The sequence below is a fragment of the Protopterus annectens genome, chromosome 5.part0 (genome assembly GCF_019279795.1).
Source record: "Protopterus annectens isolate FY-2018-M chromosome 5.part0, PAN1.0, whole genome shotgun sequence".
NCBI classification, from domain to species: Eukaryota; Metazoa; Chordata; order Ceratodontiformes; family Protopteridae; genus Protopterus; species Protopterus annectens.
Window position 1 is genome coordinate 767,301,210 of NC_056735.1, and position 22,376 is coordinate 767,323,585.

The following is a 22,376-nucleotide window of genomic DNA, read 5'->3' on the forward strand; positions in this document are numbered from 1 at the left end:
GGACAGTACATTCAAGGCATATGGACTGCAGAGCAAAGGAATCTGCACATCAATCAAAAAGAAATGCTAGTTGTACAAAATGCTCTGACAGCCTTCAAGGACCTCTTACATCCAGGACAGCTTATCATAAGGACAGACAACACCACAGTAATGTGGTACATAAACAAGCAAGGGGGTACACACTCCTACCCTCTATGCAGGCAAGCAATAACCTTGTGGAACACAGCACTGGCTTACCAAGTTCAATTACAAGCTCAATTCCTGCCAGGAAAAAAGAACACATTGGCAGACGACCTAAGCAGAAACATCATGGATCCCCACGAGTGGAAACTGGATCCACAAGTATTTGCAATGATAACTCAAAAATGGGGGCTCCCAGACATAGACCTGTTTGCCAGCCCCCAAAACTATCAACTAACAAAATTTTGCACAAGGACATTTCACCATCAAGCTTGGAAAGTGGATGCACTCTCATTCAGTTGGAAAATGCTGACAGTATATGCCTTTCCTCCATTACCCCTTCTCACAAAGGTACTGCTGAAAGTCAGGATGGAGAGACCCCGAATGATGCTCATTGCTCCAGACTGGCCACGCCAGCACTGGTACCCACTATTAAGGAATATGGCACAGGGCCCACCATGGATTCTACCACAAATTACCCATCTGCTCACACAGCAAGACAATCAGATTCTACACAGCCAGCTCAAAACCTTAAACTTGGCTGCATGGCAAATCACCTAAGCAAACAGCCAGCTCCTCTCTCACAAGCTGTTATGGATGTTATTCAGGAGGCCCAGCACCAGGAATGCTTACTCAGACAAATGGAAAAGGTTTTGCGCCTGGAACCAAGCTAAAGACCAAAATACCCTCCAGCCTGACATACCTCAGATTCTGCAATATTTAACTGAGATGTTACACAAAGGGCTTTCCTTTTCATCTATTAAAAATCCACGCCTCAGCTATTTCAGCTCACTACAACATGGATCCTCCCTTATTTTGACATCCACTCCTAAGGCAGTTTCTCAGAGGGGCCAAAAACATTAGGCCTCCCAGGAGAGCACCAACACCTACTTGGGACCTCAGCTTTGTTCTGGAAAAACTTACGCTACCTCCTTTTGAGCCAGCTTTCTCAGCTGACTTAAAGTTTATATCATGGAAGACTGCCCTGCTGCTAGCAATTACTTCAGCATGAAGAGTTTCAGAGCTTCAGGCACTAATGGCAGTAGAGCCTTTCCTCATTTTTCATCAAGACAGAGTTTCTCTACGAACTTAACCCCTCCTTTATGCCTAAGGTGGTATCCAGTGTGGCTCTAAATCAAACCATCCATTTACCCACCCTCTTTCCAAATCCACAGAACAAAGGGGAAAGACTCCTACATTCCTTGGACATTCACAGGCAGCTACATTACTACTTGGATAAAACTAAGGTTTTCAGAAAATCTGACCAGCTTTTTGTATCCTATCTCAAAACGGACCATTTCCAAATGGATAGGACATTGCATACGTTTTTGCTACACCCACCATAGAAAACCAGTTCCTGCTAGCATAAGGCCCCACTCTACCAGGGCAGCAGCTACATCTACAGCCTTCCTCAGGGGGGTGCCAACCAAGGATATTCTGGAAGCTGCAACTTGGAGTTCAGTACACACATTCACCAAACATTACCACTTACCACTTTACTCTAAGACTAGAGCTGGCTTCGCCACTGCAGTTTTGCAGGGCCTTCTAGCCTCCTCTAACCCTGTTTGACTCCACCTCCCATCCTTAGCTTTGGGATTCTACCCAAGTGTGATGACTGCAGCAGGGTAACACGATGAACATAGTACAGTTTTGTACCTACCATAAATGTAGATGTTAGAGTGTATACCCTGCTGCAGTTCAGGTTACCCTCCCTCCATCCACTCTGACCTAACTAAGGCCTTTCTATACCTTAAAATCTGTTACAACCTTTGTGGTGTATTTGCTTATAGCTGGAGGGATTTTTTGTTTATGCTACACTTTTTATTATTGGTACTATCTACTGACCACCATTTTGGGGCACCTGACATCTGGGGCAAGAAAAACTGAAGAAAATGGTGTTGGATGCCTCTCGTTATACCCCTGGCGCACTGATGTCAGGGAAGAAGCGACAGCAACCGACGCCGGACCAAGACTTTGGAATTCGGGCCGACTGCGGGACCGCCTGACTGCAGGATAACCCAAGTGTGATGACTGCAGCAGGGTATACACTCGAACATCTACATTTATGGTAGGTACAAAACTGTACTTTATTTCTCTGTTTGGGCTTGATGTCCTGAATTTGATGAGCCTGGTGTATGAGTTCGGGTCAGGTCTTTTTGGCTTAGGTTGTTGGGTGTCAAGTGGTTGGGTGGCACACTCGATCTGAGGATTGGAAGGAAGTTGCAGTGTAGTATGGGTAAGGGGAGGAGCTTGGAGCTCAGATCTTTTGCTTGGTAAGCTGCCGTATTGGATCCGGAACCCACAGGTTGCTGACAAATGAAGTCTAACTACTCAGATGGAATGTTATGGTGAGTACATAACTTCTTTTTAACCGGGAAAGCCTGACTTGGAATGAAGCCAGTTTTCAGTAGAGGCCCAGGGAGAAATGCTTGAGATGTATGTCTTTGTAATGTGGGAGAAAATTGGAGCACCCAGAGGAAACCCACACGAATGCAGGGAGGACATGCAGATGCTGCACAGAAGGCACTCCAGCCAAGAATCAAACTGGAGAGCCTCTTGCTGTGAGTTGACAACGCTGCCGTCCAGTTTCCTTTTAATTTCCATGTTAGGCCATAGTTGTGCTGCTCATAAAAAAAATGTATGAACAAACTGTTCACATGATTCGTATGCTGTACAAGATTTTAATGATTAAGATTTTTGTATTGAATTAAGTGTGCAGAGAGTAAATCAGAATGGATACAGCTTTGGATTAAGGTAGATAGTATATAATTTGTTTTTACAGTGCTTTGATACAACATTTTTCTTTACTCAACAAGGATGTTATGGTTGCTGGTGGAATGGAGAGCATGTCCAATGTTCCGTATGTGATGTCAAGAGAAGCACCGCCTTATGGAGGCTTAATGCTAGAAGATTTGATTGTTAAAGATGGACTGACAGATGTTTATAACAAAATTCACATGGTAAGACTTATTCACATGGTATGTATGTTTAGTATGTATCATATAGAATCTTCACTGATCAGAGTAACTTTTTCAGGTGAGATAGAATTCATCTTTACAGCATCTTCATTGGTAAGAACTTTTTAAAGTAGTTGTAGATCAAGATGGTTTCCTGTAACCATTTCATATTTAGGAACTGTTTTATTCTGTGAAGAACTAAGTCTAAAATCTTTCTTTCTGCAGTAACTGCTTGGCGCAACTACTTGGAATTGAAATGTACAGCTTTCATTTAAAAACATATTCCATCAATACCAAACAGCTCTTCATTTCAGGTGTATGCTGTGTAAAATAATCCAGAACTCCAGCTCATCATTTTAGATTTTTGATACAACAGGCAGTACACTCACGTTTGGTGTAGAAGGCTGTGGGTTCTATTCCTATACGGATTACTGAATGACATGGCAGTGCAGCAGAGGGGGATGCTGAACTCCTGTGTGTGGTGTCTTTCGGATGAGACGTTAAATTGAGGCCCCATCTTCTTGAGATGGTGGTAACTTAGGTGGATATAAAAGATCCCATAGCACTGATCATAGGTTCATAGGTAGTTACTAGGCTATTGGCCCAACGGCCTACGTAAGCCTAGCCAACAAGGTTCCCTGGCTTACGCCACCCAGGAAAGTTATTTTCCTGTGCCACTGTTGAGCAGAGACACAGAAGAGATCCCCGGGGTGTATTTCCTATTTCCCATCCACTCATCAAGATTTTTCTTGAGTGCTAATGAAAAACTTTGCTTGACATAGATGGGTAGCCTGTTCCAGAGTATGGGAAGTCTCTGTGACAGGAATCTATCCCTCCAGCATGTCCTGTTTATTGTGCTGACAAGGTTTAGGTCCCTAGAGCATGTAGATCGGAAGGATTGGGATTTCTTTAGGTGTACCATGTCCAACATCTCTGGATTTGACATAGCTTATATGTTACCAAAGACACCAAATAGCACCACCACAAAGCAAATGTTCCCGTGAAAAGAAAAACAAAAGTCAAAATAGCTAAAACAAAGTCCATTCACAGGAGCAACCCACGGCCATAAGATGCAATCTTATAATTATTCTTGATAAATGCCGCTGAATGCAGAGAGTAAATATATAAAAATGCTTTTATTTATAGGACTTGGTAAGTGCTTTCACCATGTAGGCTTCATCAGACCATATAAAAAACAAGTAGAAACAGGAACTGTTGTGCATTTTATACAGGGAAAACGAACAGGAAGCTTAGGGAAAGAGTCAGGGAGCATCTTTACCACATACGCATTGGGTCTGAACTTAATGCTTTAGCAAGGCATGTTCTTACTACAGATCAAACACATCAATTTAAGTTTTCAGTATTACAGATTATTACCCCTGGTATAAGAGGTGGTGACGTTAAAAACTGTACTGAATGTTGTGAAATGCTGACAAAATACCTGTGCTTAATGATAAAGTACCATTAAAGCCTGTATTGTACAATAGGAGGTTATAATCAGCTAGATGAACAAAGTGCACATGACTGACCAAAGTTATTTTCAATATGCACTTTATTGTATATATTTTTATATGTTGAAACAGTGTGTTATATTTTATATTCTTTTGTATGATAAAATATCTGGGCTCAATGATGAAGTACCATTGAAGCCTATATTACACAATAAGAGGTTCAAATCAGCTAGATGAACAAAGCGTGTATGACTGATTAATGTTATTTTTAATATGCATTTTATTGTGTATAACAGTGTGTCATATTTTATTTTTATGCTTTGTAGTTCATTTGGTATTTTAACTTTGAATTCAAGACATCTATCAGACTTGTATTTTTATTCTTACATTTATTAATATTCCGTTTGCACAGTAAGAATGTATGTAGTACTGGTTTAATTAATTAGGTGGTAGGAAATGTTGTCATTAAGTATAAATAAGAAGGTACATAAGTTCCTGTTTCTACTTGTTTTTTATATGGTCTGATGAAGCCTATATGGTGAAAGCGCTTACCGAGTCCTATAAATAAAAGCATTTTTATATATTTACTCTCTGCATTCAGCGGCATTTACCAAGAATAATTATAAGATTGCATCTTATTTTTGGAACTTTTACAGAACGGCCGTGGGTTGCTCCTGTGAATGGACTTTGTTTTAGTTATAGCTTATATGTTAGGCAGAGATCACCTCGGATTAGGCGATATGCTATGGAGTAAAGCTGGAGTTTTTTGAGACGGTCAGTGTAGGGCATTTGTTTGAGGCCAGTAATCCTCTTTGTGAGGTACTTCTGTGGCCTTTCCAGCTGCTGCAGATGTCTTGTGAGGTACATTCCAAAAGGGGCATTGTACTCTATAATGGGTCTAATGAGTGTCGAGTAGAGGGGAACAATGACCTATTTTTTCCCTGGATGAGGACCCTTTATGATGTATGCCACGTAGAAGGACTTCCTGACTACTGTGGCGATTTGACTATTAAAGGAGAGACTACTGTCCACCTGTGTCCCAAGGTCTCTTGTCACACTTTTGGTGTTAAGTAGATTGCTGCCTATGTGGTAGTTCATGGGTACAGAGTTTTTACCAAAGGGGATGACACTCCACTTTTTGGCATTGAGCTTGAGGCCAGGGCTCTGACACCAGGCATCTGTCTCAGCGAGGCTGTTCTGTAGGATGACCACATCATTTGGGGACTTGACTATGGCTCCTAGTTTGCAGTAATCTGCGAACTTCGTTAGCCAGAGGCCTTCTGTGTTAGCCTGTACTTCAGAGAAGTAGATACCAAACAGGAGAGGTCCTAGGACTGAACCCTGTGGTACTCCACTTGTCACTGGTTTGAGGTCAAATTTGGAGTCTGCAACTTTTACAGTGTGGGTTCTGTCAGTGTGCCAGTTGGCAACCCATCTTGTGACATAGGGGTTTATACCTAGTTTAGTGAGTTTAGCTATAATTCCAGAATGGGGGATGGTGTCGATAGCCTTGGCGAGGTCAAGATAGGCTGTGTGAACCACCTTACCCTCATCTACGACTTTGGTGACAGCCTCAAAGAAGTCGATCAGGTTCAGGAGGCATGATCTGCCTTTCACAAACCCAAACTGGGTGGGATCCAGAGTTTGGAGGTTACCAATATCTTTGCATTCCATGATGATACGTTCCATGGCCTTGCAGACCAGGCTCATCAAGCTAATAGGGTGATAGTTCCCGGGATCAGTGGTGGCTCCCCCTTTGTGGAGTGGGATAACTGTTGCTGTGCGCCATTCAGTGGGCACAAAGCCTGACAGGAGGCTATTACTGAACATGGTGCTTAGGTGGGGAGCCAGTTCGCTCTGAAGTTCATGTAAAACGCAGCCTGGGATGTTATCTGGTCCCATGGATGCTGTGTTTTTGGCTTTAGAGAGTGCAGCTTTTACCTGCGTAGTTGTGATTACAGGGACTCTGCATTCTTTCTGTATAGATATGGGCCCTTTAGGGGGTGAGTGGGGGTTAAATACCCCCATCTGCCAGGATGTTGGCAATATCAGTTGGTTCTGTAATTTTCGTGCCGTTGTGCTGCAACTCAGAGCAGCTGTGGGTGTTGCTATCGAGATTCTTGACATAGCTATAGAATGCTTTATGGTTGTCCGTAGAATTAATTATGATTTTGTTTTCATAGCTAGCTTTGGAGGATCTTATAAGGGATCTCAGCTTCTTACTGAGGCTGACCAGGGAGCTCCTCCACTCATGGGATTTTACTGTCTTTTGCAACAGTTTCTTCCTTCTGTTGTGCAGTTTGTTTATGGCAGGGGACCCCCAGATTGGCTTCCTTTTTTTGGAGGATAGCATCTTGGTTCTGTTTGGGATAGCACAATCCATGCACTCGTGTAAGTGCTTATATAGTGCATTTGTGTAGGATTCAGCAGTTGTAACTGTATTGTCCATCTGCATGGGTGTCATCAAGTTCACCACTTCTGTATTAAGAAGCATGAAATTGGCTTTGGAGAAATTTTTTACCGTGGTTTCCTTAATGGGGGGTGGGGCAGGATGTGGATATCAAGGGTGATTAGCTTATGGTCGGATCGGACCAACGAGGAGTTGACTTCAGGTGTGGAACACCGGTCACTCATGTTGGTAATGACTAGGTCTAGGATATTGTTGCCCTTGGTGGGGGTGTGAATAAGTTGATCCAGGGCATTGGAGTTTATGAATTCTAGAAAGCGTTGAGCTAAGGAGTTGGTACATGAGCAGTTTTCCCAGTTAATGGTGGGGTAGTTGAAGTCACCCATTATTAGGGTGTTTGGTTGAACCCTAATATTTTCCAGTACATCAAGAAAAGAGGAGTGGGAATCCTGGGGCTTGGTGGAGAATCTGTAGCAAGCTACAATTTGGATTGCAGTTTTGCCCAGAGTTAGTTGCACTTGGATAACCTCAGATGCATTATACTGAGCAACTAGCTTGGAGGTGTGGATATCCTTAATGAATATGGACACACCTCCGCCTTTGGTGTTTCTGTCCAGGTTACATGGCTGAAAAGTGTGGTATGAATTATAGCCTGGTAGTGCAGGGGTGCTCTGTCTAGCCTTGAACCAGGTCTCAGTCACTGCACAGATATTGATGTTCTCCATTTTAAGGAGTGCCTCGAGTGACTGCATTTTGAGATTTAGACTTCTAGCATTGAGTTAGCATTACCCTCAGTTTTTGCTTGCCTGTTCCTGTTATGGTGGTGAATTTGTCATTTGAACCTTGCCTAATAAAGGCACTATAGTGGCGGCAAGAGCCTTAGCCAGTATCCGAAATCCCAGGGGTGACAGGTGCAGGCCATGTCTGGCAAAGCATCGTCTGTTGACCATGTCGTCCCAAGCAAATAGATACTGGATCCCCTTAGACTGACACCAGAAGCTTAGCCAATTGTTGAAGTCAATGATTTTGTCCTTGTACTGCAGTATCATTCTGGGTGATGGCAGAATGCTACTCAGGGCTAGGGTCATACCTGCCTGGGCTACAAGATTGGGGAGCTCTTCCAGGTCTCTCTTCATGTAGTCCAGGGAGGTACATCTCAGGTCATTCACACCAACATGGAGAATGACAGAGTCATATTTGTACTTGTTTTGGAGTGACCTGAGTGAGTGGGTTATGTGGCGGATCCTGGCACCCGACAGGCAGCCGACAGTAACCTTCTTGTTTAGCCTGGTGAGTGGGACATCAGTGTACCTGACCTTATGACTACTGTGTTGGGTACATTGTCTTGCCTTATTGGCTGTGGTTGAGTGGCACACAGAGTCTGTGGGCTATGTCATTTGGGTTGTGTTGGGGGATGGAGGTTGCTTGCGTTTTTGCTTTGGAGGTCTCTGTTGCTTAGACAGATTATTATTGAGAGCCTCCGCAAATGTTTTTGTGTTACTATGTGTGGATTTTGGTGGTGTAGATTTTGGTGGTGTAGATTTAGTGAGACTATGTGAATGAATGTGGTGTGGTGCAAATGTTTACCTTCTCCTCTTGACTGTCAAGTTCAGTCTTGGTTGGAGAGAGCTTTACCTCCAGTGTGGCTAGATAAGTGTATCTCTCACAGGTTGTAGTGTTGGGTGGTAGAAGGAGAGGGTTGTCTGTGTACATGAGGCAATTTCTACATTGCCTCAAAATGCTCAGATTCATCAGATAGACAGGAGAGAACACTGGGAGCTTGACCCTTGGACATCCCTGAATAAAAAACTATTTTCCTCTAGATAAGTGAAGCTAGTGAGTACAAGAGCTGTTTTTCTCTAAGCAAGTAAGAAAAGTAAGTACAAAAACTGTTTTCCTCTCGATAACAAGGAAGGTTGAGTGCTATAGTAATTTGTAGCTTATTTAATGCTTACAAGCTCTGAACAAGTGCTGAGCATGAATAAGCAAATTTAAGTGCTAAAACTAAGAATCTGTATCTGCACTAGAGTTACAAAACAGAAACAAGTGCAAATGCAGGCTTTTAAATCAGAAAGTTGAGAGAGATGGAAAAGATTACCCAAACGGCCAATAACTACAATTTCTGGGCCAGAACCACTCCTTGTGTGGTATACAAGTTACCTAGTGCTTACCACTCCCACTAATAAGCTAGAAGGCTTCCCTCCAACACAGAAAGGCTTGGGGGGCTCAGAAGCTTACATACAGTTCTGGATACAGCAAATCTGTATCTGGACTACACTAGTTACAGGAAGGTGGGAAACAGGCTTACAGTATTTTTTTTAACAGAAAAGTAGCTAAAATAGCAGTAAAACAATTCACATGCAGTGCAAGCTAGCACACTTGAGTATGTAGCAATATTAGACCAAACACATTTTAAAAAATGCAATTAAATTAAAAAGGACTAAAAGCAAATGCAGAAGGAGTTTATTAGGTAGAATGTGGTAAAGAGATGGGACTGGGGAAGTGTCCCAGATCAAATCTACAGTGGGGCGGGCAACTGCAAAAGCCACCAAATTTAAACTATGAGGCAGAATTAGGGAGGGTGGGTGGGACAAAACACTTTCAGCAGATATCTGAAAAACTATAAGCAACAATTAACAGTACAAACTCTAAAACAAAAAAATATACTTAGCTCTGTATATTTCCAGATTGAAAAGCAGTCTCTCAGAACACAGGTTCCAGCAATGAAATGCAGGCTGTTACTAACGGGTCTAATTTTATGCAAGTGATCCTGGAGTTAGATAACACACAAGCTGTAAAAATCAGTTATACCAACTGAAGACACAGCAGAAAATAGGGGGAGGTAAGGAAAACACTTTCAGCAGAGATCTGAAAAACTATAAGCAACAATTAACACAGTACAAACTCTAAAACCAAAAAAATATACTTAGCTCTCTATATTTCCAGATAGATTGAAAAGCAGTATCTCAGAACAGATCAAAAAGAGTAGGGGTCTTTTATATACAAAAATAATTTTAGTTATAAAATATTTGCCTATTTACAAATATTTACATATGTACAAAAATATGCAGATCTGTTTACACATATTCATCATTTCCTTTACAATCATGCTAAATTTTCATATCTATTAGACCCCCACTCCTTTTTCCATAACCACCAGCTGATTTTGCTGAATATTGTTGCTAAAATCCATTTACCATTAAACATATCTGTTCTTTCATTCCATATAACATAAAATAACCTTTTATCTATTCTTTTAACATATTATTTACCTTTGTTCGTATAAAATCCATATTTAATCATTTCCATGTTTATTTTAGTCACTTCTTTTATATCTTCAAATAAATCTTCTTTACATAGTTTCCCCATAACTTTTTTTATTTCAAAAACACGTTCCATACTTTCTTCTTGACAGTGTAAACATATTCAGTCAGTTTTCTTTTTATATGATGTATTTCCTTTTACTGGCAATTTTATGTATTACCAATCTGCACAAATTAACAATTTGACCTTCTACTTTCCGATTACACCATTTGCTTCTTATTTTAATAGCTTTAATTTTTATCATTGCATTCTTATACCATACTTTAGTTTTCTATAGCATCAATTTTTATTTTCCACAAAAATATTTATTAACGTTTTATTTCATTTATACACTTTCTCTTACTATTTTTACCATACCCCATAGATTTATCATACTTATGTTTATACAGTTTTACTACTAATTTCTCATCTTTTTCATTTATCCACTTGTACAAATTTAATGAAGCAGCATGTTAATTAACCCTAAACCCCCATTCCTCTTTATTCACAGACAAAACTCCTCTTTTTACTGGGTTGAAGCTAAGGCCCCATATAACTGAAAAAGTTATCTGCAATAATTTCTTTTCAAATAATGTTAGCAACATATATACACTTGCTAACTATGGTGTTTTCTCCATCAGTATTGAATTTGTCAATTAAGCCTTTTTTTCTGAATGATATGTTCTCCAGATAAGGCATATATGTTTTATTTTTTCTATTGTTTTTCCTGTTGAATTCTACGTAACATCTTTATTCAAAAATTGTATACCCAACACACAAATTTTATTCAGTGTAAAATATATAACCCTGACCTTTATTATATCACCTTAATCTTTACTTTTCTCTTTATTTAAAGCCATCCCTATTATCTCTAGACATTCAGTTGTACAAATGATTATTTATTTTATCCAATATTTTTTTGCAGTTATTATAATGTCATCTGCATATGTTAATGGAACTGGAATTCTTAACCCTTTAGGTGTTTTATATCCTGCCTCCTTCATTTTGTAATTTATTTCACGTACTAACACATTCATAAGCAATGCAAAGAGTATGGACATCCCTGTCTCAAATCAGTCTTCATATATACCTCTTGGCTTAACCAGACATTTGCAAGTATTTTTACTTTATTGCTATACACTGACAGCCACTGGGGATGCACAAGCCAGTGCATTTCTTTGTGCCCGTCCAAGCCCGGATAAAGGGGGAGGGTTGCATCAGGAAGGGCATCTGGTGTAAAACTTCGCCAAATCTTTTCATGCAGTCACCAGTTAATATTTCCATACCGGATCGGTCGAGGCCCGGGTTTACAACGACCGCCACCAGTACTGTTAGCCAACAGGGTGCTGGCGGAAATTGGACTGCTGTTGGCCGAAGGAGGAGAAGAGGTGGAAGGCATGGCCGAAGGCAGGAAGAGAGGAGAAAGGCTAGGACTGTGGTAGTGAGGGTCGGAACTTTGAATGTTGGCAGTATGACTGGTATAGGGAGAGAGCTAGCTGATATGATGGACAGAAGAAAGGTTGGCATATTGTGTGTGCAAGAGACCAGATGGAAGGGGAGTAAGGCTAGGTGTATCGGAGGTGGGTTCAAATTGTTTTAGCATGGTGTGGATGGGAGGAGAAATGGCGTAGGAGTTATTCTGAAGGAACAGTATGCGAAGAGTGTTTTGGAGGTGAAAAGGGTGTCGGATAGAGTGATGTTTATGAAGCTGGAAATTGATGGTGTAATGATTAATGTTGTTAGTGCATATGCTCCACAAGTTGGGTGTGCAATTGATGAGAAAGAAAAATTTTGGAGTGAATTGGATGAAGTGATGATGACTGTACCCAAGGGTGAGAGAGTGGTGATTGGAGCAGATTTAAATGGGCACGTTGGGGAAGGGAACAGTGGGGATGAGAAAGTGATGGGTAGGTATGGTGTTAAACAAAGGAATGCAGAAGGTCAGATGGTAGTGGATTTTGCGAAAAGGATGGATATGGCTGTGGTGAATACGTATTTTGACAAGAGGGAGGAGCATAGGGTGACATACAAGAGTGGCGGTAGATGCACACAGGTGGATTATGTCTTGTGTAGGAGGGCCAGTTTGAAGAAGATTGGAGACTGTAAAGTGGTGGCCGGAGAAAGTGTAGTTAGGCAGCATAGGATGGTGGTTTGTAGGATGACGTTGGTGATCAAGAAGAGGAGGAGGAGTGTGAGGGCAGCACCAAGGATCAAATGGTGGAAATTGAAAAAGGGTAATTGTGAGGTGGAGTTCAGGGATGAGTTAAGGCAGGCACTGGGTGGCAGTGAAGAGTTACCAAATAGCTGGGTAACTACAGCAGAGCTAGTAAAGGAGACTGCTAGAAAGGTGCTTGGTATCACATCGGTACAGAGGAAGGATGACAGGGAGACATGGTGGTGGAATGAGGAAGTACAGAAGAGTATACAGGCAAAGAGGTTGGCAAAGAAGAAGTGGGATTGTCAGAGAGATGAAGAAAGTAGACAGGAGTGTAAGGAGATGAGGTGCATGGCAAAGAGAGAGGTGGCGAAGGCTAAGGATAAGGCATATGAAGAGTTGTATGAAAGGTTGGACACTAAGGAGGGAGAAAAGGACCTGTACCGATTGGCTAGACAGAGGGACCGAGCTAGGAAAGATTTGCAGCAGGTAAAGATGATAAAGGATAATGAGGGAAACATACTCACAACCGAGGAGAGTGTGTTGAGGAGATGGAAAGAGTACTTTGAGGGGTTGATGAATGAAGAGAATGAGAGAGAGAGAAGGTTGGATGCTGTAGGGATAGCGAATCATGAAGTACAATGAATTAGCAAGGAGGAAGTAAGGATAGCTATGAAGAGAATGAAGAATGGAAAGGCTGTTGGCCCAGATGACATACCTGTGGAAGCATGGAGGTGTTTAGGTGAAATGGCAGTGGAGTTTCTAACCAGATTGTTTAATGAAATCTTGGAAAGTGAGAGGATAACTGAGGAATGGAGAAAGTGTTTTGGTACCGATTTTTTAAGAATAAGGGTGATGTGCAGAGCTGTAGTAACTACAGAGGGATTAAATTGATCAGTCACAGCATGAAGTTATGGGAAAGAGTAGTGGAAGCTAAGTTAAGAAGGGATGTGATGATTAGTGAACAGAAGTATGGTTTCATGCCGGGAAAGAGCACTACAGATGGGATGTTTGCTCTGAGAGTGTTGATGAAGTACAGAGAATGTCAGGAGTTGCATTGTGTTTTTGTAGACTTGGAGGAAGCATATGACAGGGTGCCTAGAGAGGAGTTGTGGTATTGTATGAGGAAGTCAGGAGTGTCAGAGAAGTATGTAAGAGTAGTACAGGATATGTACGAGGGTTGTGTGACTGCGGTGAGGTCTGCGGTGGGAGTGACGGATGCGTTTAAGGTGGAGGTGGGGTTACATCAAGGATCAGCTCTGAGCCCTTTCTTATTTGCAGTGGTGATGGACAGGTTGACAGACGAGATCAGACAGGAGTCCCCATGGACTATGATGTTTGCAGATGACATTGTGATCTGTAGTGAGAGTAGGGAACAGATGGAGGAGACCCTGGAGAGATGGAGATATGCTCTAGAGAGAAGAGGAATGAAGGTCAGCAGGAATAAGAATATGTATGTGAATGAGAGGGAGGATAAAGGAATGGTGAGGATGCAAGGAGTAGAGGTGGCGAATGTGGATGAGTTGAAATACTTGGGGTCAATAGTTCTGAGTAACGGTGAGTGTGGAAGAGAGGTGAAGAAGAGAGTACAGGCAGGATGGAGTGGGTGGAGAAGAGTGTCAGGAGTGATTTGTGACAGACGAGTACCTGTAAGAGTGAAAGGGAAGGTCTACAAGAGGGTAGTGAGACCAGCTATGTCATATGGGTTGGAGACAGTGGCATTGACAAAAAGGCAGGAGTTTGAGCTGGATGTGGCAGAGTTAAAGTTGTTAAGATTTGCATTGGGTGCGACGAGGGTGGACAGGATTAGGAATAAGTATATTAGAGGGTCAGCCCAGGTTGGAAGGTTTGAAGACAAAGCCAGAGAGGCAAGATTACATTGGTTTGGACATGTGTTGAGAAGGGATGCGGAGTATATTGGGAAAAAGATGCTAAGGATGAAGCTACCAGCTAACAGGAAAAGAGGAAGGCCTAAGATAAGGTTTATGGATGTAGTGAGAGAGGACATGCAGGTGGTTGGTGTGACAGAGCAAGATGCAGAGGACAGGAAGAAATGGAAACAGGTGATCCGCTATGGCGACCCCTAACGGGAACAGCCGAAAGAAGGTGATGATGATGCTATACACTGGCATGTATAATTTCCGAACCTTCTCACTTATACTATATTCCTTCATTATTATCCATAAGATTTCATGTTCACTTGTGTCAAATGCCTTCTTAAGATCTCCTGTCATGATTTTCGCTTTTTCTTTTCTGTTCATAATATCTACAGTTTCTATCAGTAATAATTTGTGACAACCCTTCCCCTTTATACTGCATATGCTCTCTTTCATAATATTTTACATTTTAGTTTTAAATCTGTTTTGTATTATGTTCATAAAGGTCTTACAATCATTATTATTCAATACTATTGGTCTCCAGTTTTTTAATTGTCTTCTGTTTCCTTTCTTCCATATGAATTTAAATATTCCACTACATAATTCTTTATACATAAAATCTTCATTTAACCATTCATTCAAAGTCTTTAAACATATTTTTATACCTTTCATATCTTATTCCATCTGGGCCTGCAGCCAAATCCGTATTTACTTGTCCTAATTCTTTATCTAGCTATTTTAAAGAAGTCTGTTGTTCCAACTTTGTATTCTCTTTTTCTGTTAACTTTTTTACTTTACGTGTTTTTCCACTACCTTCTTTTTTCTTTAAACATTTCTTGTACATGTTGAACTATACTGTTCATAATCTTTTTCTGAGTTCTTTTTCTCCTTTTACAATTTTTATTCCTCTCATTACACTTGTCTGCTTAAGTAACTTGATATTAAGTAATTTCATATTTCTTCTCGTTTTCCTTGTAAAATACCTTTGCTTGTATAACAATTCTTGTATTTTTTTCTTGATTTTCTTTCATATAATTCTTTCTTTGTCAAAGTAATGTCTGTCATTATGTTCTAAATCTTCCAATGCATTGTTATATGTTCATGTTTTTCTTTCTCTGTCTTTGACATCATATTGCCACTGTAAAAATATATGCGTTTTACCTACTATATCATCCACTATTCAGACCATTTTTTAAATGTTCTCATAGTACTATGATCTTTCCATAACTGCATTACTAATTTCTTTATTCATTCTATGCTTTCTCATTTCTTCTTTTATTCCTTTGCCTATGTTTATGTATTCCTTTATCTCTTGCCATGTTGCAAGATATCAGAAAATCCTGTTTCAACTATCTCCCCTTCTCTTATAGTTAAACCTTCTGATAATATAAAACAATCCATTTCAGTTCTATACATACTCATTTTACAAGTCCATAATATTTTGCCCAAAGTTTTAACTTGCCACACATTTTGTAACTTCTGACATTTCCTTTCTTTTTATGCTTGCCTCTTAAAACGTAGTTAGTCTGCTATTATTATTATAATGTTCATATTTATCACTACATAGTCTAAAGTCTGATGAAATAAGCTTTCCCTTTCTTTGCAAATAGCATAAGCATATAATGCTGGAATTCTATGTACTTGCTCTTTCCATTTTAAATCTACAGTGGTTAATCTTCCCATTGTTGCTAAAGTTACATCTGATATCTTTACTGTATTTCTACAAAATATGGCTATTCCAGAACATCTCTCATTTCCCAAATTCCAGATTTTCTTTCCTCCCCATAGTTTCTGTATTTGTAGTCTTGCTTCATTTGCTAAAAATCTTCTATTTGTGTAATACAATTACGTTTATATCACATGTATTATACCACTCCAAAATTCTTATTCTTCTTACTATATTCTTAATTCTGTTCACATTTACAGAAATCACTATATCATTTTTTATTTTCCTTTTCCCTTAAACTCATGGTTTCATAAATTAATTGCCAATTACTAGGTTAACTTTCTTAACAGGCCATTCTTAGTCCAACCAATTTCCTTCCCAAAGCTGAGAATCAACCCCCCTAATCAAGAGACCTTGATCACTGGATGGGAAATAGAAAAAAAATCACTCGCCACGGTCTGACCCTACATCTGTGAATGACAGAAGTCAACAGTAAGTATAGTATTCCCCAATTACCACCTCCCCACAATAACCCTTGGTTACCTCTTTACTAACATACCCCACCGTATATGTATCCAAAGAACTCCGGAACAAAACTGTGTTGGGTTGCATGGCTAGACTTATAAAGACCTTGGTGGTTGTTAGCCTAGTATAAACATTAAATCTATGAAGATAAAACAGTAGTTGGTGCAGATTTCTGTGGCAAGGGCTCCTTTTACTAACAATTGATCTGATGTCAATCTTCATTCTTGACTGATGGGCTCTGTTCCAACCTCTTGGAACTGACTCTGCTGTTATATATAGCTTGTGCCAGCCAACAACTCTCGAGCTAAGACTCTACCCACAATGCCTCTCTCCCCATTAAGTCAAATCTCATTTGCCGTGTAGAAAATTGGACACGTCAGCTAATGCTGTTATCTGACTGCTTTAATATTTCTAATTTTTCACTTTTTTGCAAACGATTAAAACTCTTATTAGCTGGTATCCACTACTTTGTTTTGAGTGACTGTATTCCAATAATTTCTAACCCCCCCCTTTTTTTTTTTACCTTACGGTAACTCTCATTACCATCGTTGGTAACAGGCCTCCTCTCTCTCTCTCTATTACCGTTGGTAGTCTCACATACCATTGTTGGTATCCTGCTTCCCTTTTTTCCCTTCACCCATTTGGGTATTCTTTTTATACCATTGTTCGTATAGCTGTAAAAAAAAAAAAAAAAAAAAAAAAAAAAGAAATCCTTCTCCTTTCTTGTCTTTCCTCCATTTTTGTGTGCCTTTCTCATAGGTTCATAGGTAGGTACTAGGCTATTGGCCCTAGGGCCTATACAAGTCTAGCCAAAAATGTACCCTGGCTTTCGCCACCCAAGAAAATTATTTTCCTGTGCCCCTGTCAAGCAGAACCACAGAAGTTATCCCCAGGCTGAATTTCCTATTTCCCATCCAATCATCAAGATTTTCTTGAAGAGTGCTAATGAGGAGCTCTGTTTGACATAGATAGGTAGTCTGTTCCAGAGTATGGGAAGTCTCTGGGACAGGAATCTATCCCTCCAGGATGTTCTGTTTATTGTGGTGACAAGGTTTAGGTCCCTAGAGCGTAGCTCGGAGGGATTGGGATTTCTTTAAGTGGAGCATGTCCAACAGCTCTGGGTTTGACATAGCTTTGTATGTTAGGCAGAGATCGCCTCTGAGTAGGCGATATGCAACGGAGTAAAGCTGGAGTTTTTTGAGACGGTCTGCGTAAGGCATCTGTTTGAGGACCGTAATCCTCTTTGTGAGGTATTTTTGCGGCCTTTCCAGTTGTTGTAGATTTCTTGTGAGGTACATACCAAAAGGGGTGTTGTACTCAATAATGGGTCTGATGACTGATGAGTAGAGGGGAACAATGACCTCTTTTTTTCTGGATGAGAAACCTTTTGTGATGAGTTGTGCCATGGATTTCCTGACCACTTTGGCGATGTGATTATCAAAGGAGAGACTACTGTCCACCTGTGTCCCAAGGTCTCTTATCACACTTTCGGTGTTGAGTAGACTACCACCTATGTGGTAGTTCATGGGTACAGAATTTATACCAAAGGGGATGACAATGCACTTTTTGGGATTAAGCTTGAGACCATGTCTTTGACACCAGGCATCTGTCTCAGTGAGGCCCTTTTGTAGGATGTCCACATCATTAGGAGTTTCAGTTATGGCTCCTTGTTTGCAGTCATCTGCGAATTTAGTTAGCCAAAGACCTTCTGTGTTAACTTGTACTTCAGAGAAGTAGATACCAAACAGGAGAAGGACGCAGGACTGAACCCTCTGGTACTCCACTTGTCACTGGTCTGAAGTCTGATTTGGAGTCTGCTACTTTCACAGTGTGGGTTCTTTCAGTAAGCCAGTTGGCAACCCATCTTGTGACATAGGGATTTATACCTAGTTTAGTGAATTTATCTATAATTCGAGTGGGGGATGGTGTTGAACGCCTTGGCGAGATCTAGATAGGCTGTGTGAACCACCTTACCCTCATCTATGGCTTTTGTGACTACTTCAAAGAGGTCTATCAGGTTTAGGAGACATGATCTGCCTTTTACAAACCCAAACTGTGTGGGGTCCAGGGTTTGGAGATCTCCAATGTCTTTGTTTATGAGTTCCATGATAATACGTTCCATGGCCTTGCAGACGAGGCTTGTCAGACTAATGGGGCGGTAGTTCCTGGGGTCTGTTGTGGCCCCCCCCCCCCTTTGTGGAGTGGGATAACTGTCACGGTGCGCCATTCAATGGGCACAAAGCCTGAGGTGAGGCTATGATTGAACATGGTACTTAGGTGGGGTGCCAGTTCATTCTGTAGTTTATGTAGAAGGTAACCTGGGATGTTGTCAGGTCCCATGGATGCTGTGTTCTTGGCTTTGGAGAGTGAAGTTTTTACATGTGCAGCCGTGATTACAGGAACTTTGCATTCTTCCGGTATAAAGATGGACCCTTTAGGGGGTGAGAGGGGGGTAAAGTTAGTACTGAACCTGTCTGCCAGGATGTTGGCAATATCAGTTGGTTCTGTATATTTAGTGTCGTGCTGTAACTCAGAGCAGATCTGAGTGTTGCCATTGAGATTTTTGACATAGCTATAGAATGCTTTGTGGTTGTCTTTAGAATCAGTGGCAATTTTGTTTTCATAACTAGCTTTGGAGGATTTTATTAGGGATCTCAGCTTCTTACTGAGGCTGACCAGGGAGTTCCTCCAATCGTGGGATTTTACTCTTTTTTTGCAACAGTTTCTTTCTTCTGTTGTAGAGTTTGTTTATGGCAGAAGACCACCAGATCGGCTTCCTTTTTTTTGGAGGATAGCATCTTGGTTCTGTTAGGGATAGCACGATCCATGCACTCTTATAAGTGCTTATAAAGTGCATTTGTGTAGGATTCAGCAGTCGTACCTCTATTGTCCATCTGCATGGGTGTCATGAAGTTTGCCACTTCTGTCTTAAAAAGCATGAAGTTGGCTTTGGAGAAATTTTTTACGGTTGTTTTCCTAATGGGGGGTGGGAGCGGGATGTGGATGTCTAGGGTGATTAGCTTGTGGTTGGATCTGACCAACGAGGAGCTGACCTCTGGTGTGGAGCACTGGTCACCCATGTTGGTGATGACCAGGTCGAGGATATTGCTGCCTCTGGTGGGTGTGTGGATAAGTTGATCCAAAGCATTGGAATTGATTTCGAGAAAACGTTGAGCAAAAGAGTTGGTACATGAGTTGCCTGTCTCTCTTTGTCTCTCTCTCTCTCTCTCTCTCTCTCTCTGGCTCTCTCTCTCTGGCTCTCTCTCTCTGGCTCTCTCTGTCTCTGTGTGTCTCTCTCTCTCTCTCTCTCTCTCTCTGTTTCTGTGCGTCTCTCTCTCTCTCTGTCTCTGTGTGTTTGTCTCTGTCTGTGTGTGTGACACAGCTATTTTTTTGGATATGGCAGAGAAACAAAAGGGGACATCCAGATTCAAGCAGTGTCAGGACTGTGGAAGAAAGATGTCCAATTCTGATGGGTGCCCCTCACTTGGACATAACTTGTACGATTTGTCAGGTCTTTAGCGCCTATACTTTAGCAAAGAGGCTCACTAAGCTTATATTAGAAGGCTTATTGAAATATACTTTTACTGAAACCCAATCTAAGGTCGAGAATTCAAAATCTCCCAAACCAAATGCAAAGAAAATAAGGCAATCTGTGCCGACCTCCACTACGACACATGAAGCAAAGACCCAAAAAACACAGGTTCTGATGGTTTCTTTGGAACCAAAAGCCAGATTAAAGAAAGTGACAATATCATCACCTTTGGCACCAAAAGCAACTAAATCCACTTCAGTGCAGTCAGTCATTGAGCCGACTGAGACTCAAACCTCTTTAGAAGTGACCATTACTTCGGCACCGGTGACCCCTTTGGCACCAGCAATAGTTTTTCAACCACTACTTTCTCATTCGATTCCACACTCTCCTTCCATACAACATGGTGTCGAAAGTCGATCTGATAGTTATTCCCCGGACTAGATATTCCCCTTCAGTAGACCCTTTTTTGGGTCAACAACCAAGCCCATTTGTGAATAGGCCTGAGTCCCCTTCAGGAATGTCAATCCGTTACTCCAGGAGTCTCGCAGCATTGGACGTAGTGGATCAGTTTTTGGCAGCCAGAAGACTCCCTGCACTGTCGCAGATCTCTCTCCCACCTGGAGCCAAGGGTTATTCTCCAAGGATTCCACCAGTTTTTTCTCCTTTAACCTTCTTTCAGGACTTGGAGCCCCCCACTTTGATCCTCTCAGTGCCAGCTACCTCGGTGTTGACTGTGGATCTCACCTCTGTGCTGGAGTTGACTCTGTGGTCTTTGGCTCCTTCAGGTCTGTCTCACACCCGGGACCGTGGTTTGGCTGTCTGTTCCAAGATCTTTGGACTGGTTCCAGTTATTTCCACTGTGCCTTCTATGGCTCTCAGGGCCATGACAGTTTCAAGCTCTCTTATGGCACCTACTCTGGGTGGCAGCTCATTGGAGTGCGGTGTGACCCCGGTTCCGAGGTTGTCTTTCTCATTTCCAGGCTCCCATCCCTCTTCGGGCAGGCCTGCCTTCGAGATTATGGAGAGAGCATTAGCTTTAGCTTCAGCAGGCTCCCAGCTGGTTCCATCTTTGTCAGAGTGCCATATTTTTGTTTCTTCTGGTTCACAGCTGTCAGTCTGCCATGTTGAGACAGCACATACAAGAGCTGCAATACACCCTGGTTCAGAGTCCACCTTCTTAGGAGTCCTCCTCAGAACCTCCCACTGAGGAGCCACTGCATAAGAGGACATGCAAGAGGAAGCACCTAGATTCTGCAGAAGAATCTTTTACTGAAGACACAGATTACAGTAAAGGGCAAGGGTCCTCACGGTCCCCTCCGGAAGATGTCTCCTTTGGAGACATCCTAGAAATGTTAAAACAGAGGGGTCATTAGAAGCCCTGAAACCCATCCTCCAAGGAATCTGTTCTTGCAAGCTTTTCGGCCCACCCTTCTACTTCATGGGTGACCCCACCTGCTGATAGCCTAGTTAAGTTGAGCTGGAAGATTCCTGACTCCATAGAACCTGTTCCCAGACACCGGACAAGATTATTTCAGCCCCAGAAGATCAGCCCCATTAGTTTAAGTGTCTAGCAGTGGATGCCATGGTGGTGGTGGCAGCCACTAAAAAGGCACTCACCGAGGAGAGTTCAACTATCCATCTTCCTAACCGAGAGTCTCGGACGATGGACAGATGTGGGAAGCAGGTTTTTGCTTCAAAGAACTTTGCTATTTGTTCCTTGAACTTTTTGGCACACTTTACTAGACTCCAAAGGGACCTGATAACTGAGCTTTCCAGACACCTTTGCAGGAGCAGTATCTGATGAGGTCTGAGATAAGGTTTCCTCGCAGCCTGCCACCCTGGAATCAGTATCAAATTCGTCCATGAGGCTTATTGCTCATAAAGCCGAAGGGACGTCTAGAGCACCAGGTACAGATGTTGCCGTGAGGCATCACACCTGGATGTGCTTGTGTGATTTGGCGGAACCCTGTAAGTCTTCCTTTATCAACACTCCTATTGATGGTACTTTCTTGTTTGGCCCAAAAGTCAGACACACACTAGCCAGGTGTGAAAAAGATGGAAAGACCCTTTCTGCTGTGGGGGTTTGTTTTTCCACTCTGCAACAATCTTGCTCCAGGAATCAGAGGAGTGGAAAAATGTGGCTCTAGAAGACCCAATGGCCTTTTCCGGACACACGTGGTGACTATTCCTCCGGGGCGGGGGGGGGGGGGTCTGCGTAACCATGGCTCCAAAGATTCCTTTCCTGGACAAGCCCGATGCGCTCCAGAACGGAGACCTGATTGCTTACCTCTGGAAGCAGTCATGGGAAGATTCTCTCTGCACC

The 22,376-nt window shown here is 41.9% G+C and overlaps 1 protein-coding gene across 1 annotated transcript in view; it reads left to right on the forward strand.

Annotated features, from left to right (window-relative positions):
• The window catches only part of ACAT1 (acetyl-CoA acetyltransferase 1), a 704,624-nt gene that overhangs the window by 111,354 nt on the left and 570,894 nt on the right, over positions 1-22,376 (forward strand). Inside the window, exon 3 of the mRNA XM_044072617.1 lies at positions 2,997-3,140. Within this exon, the coding sequence (XP_043928552.1) occupies positions 2,997-3,140 (144 nt within the window). The remainder of the gene's footprint in view (positions 1-2,996; positions 3,141-22,376) is intronic.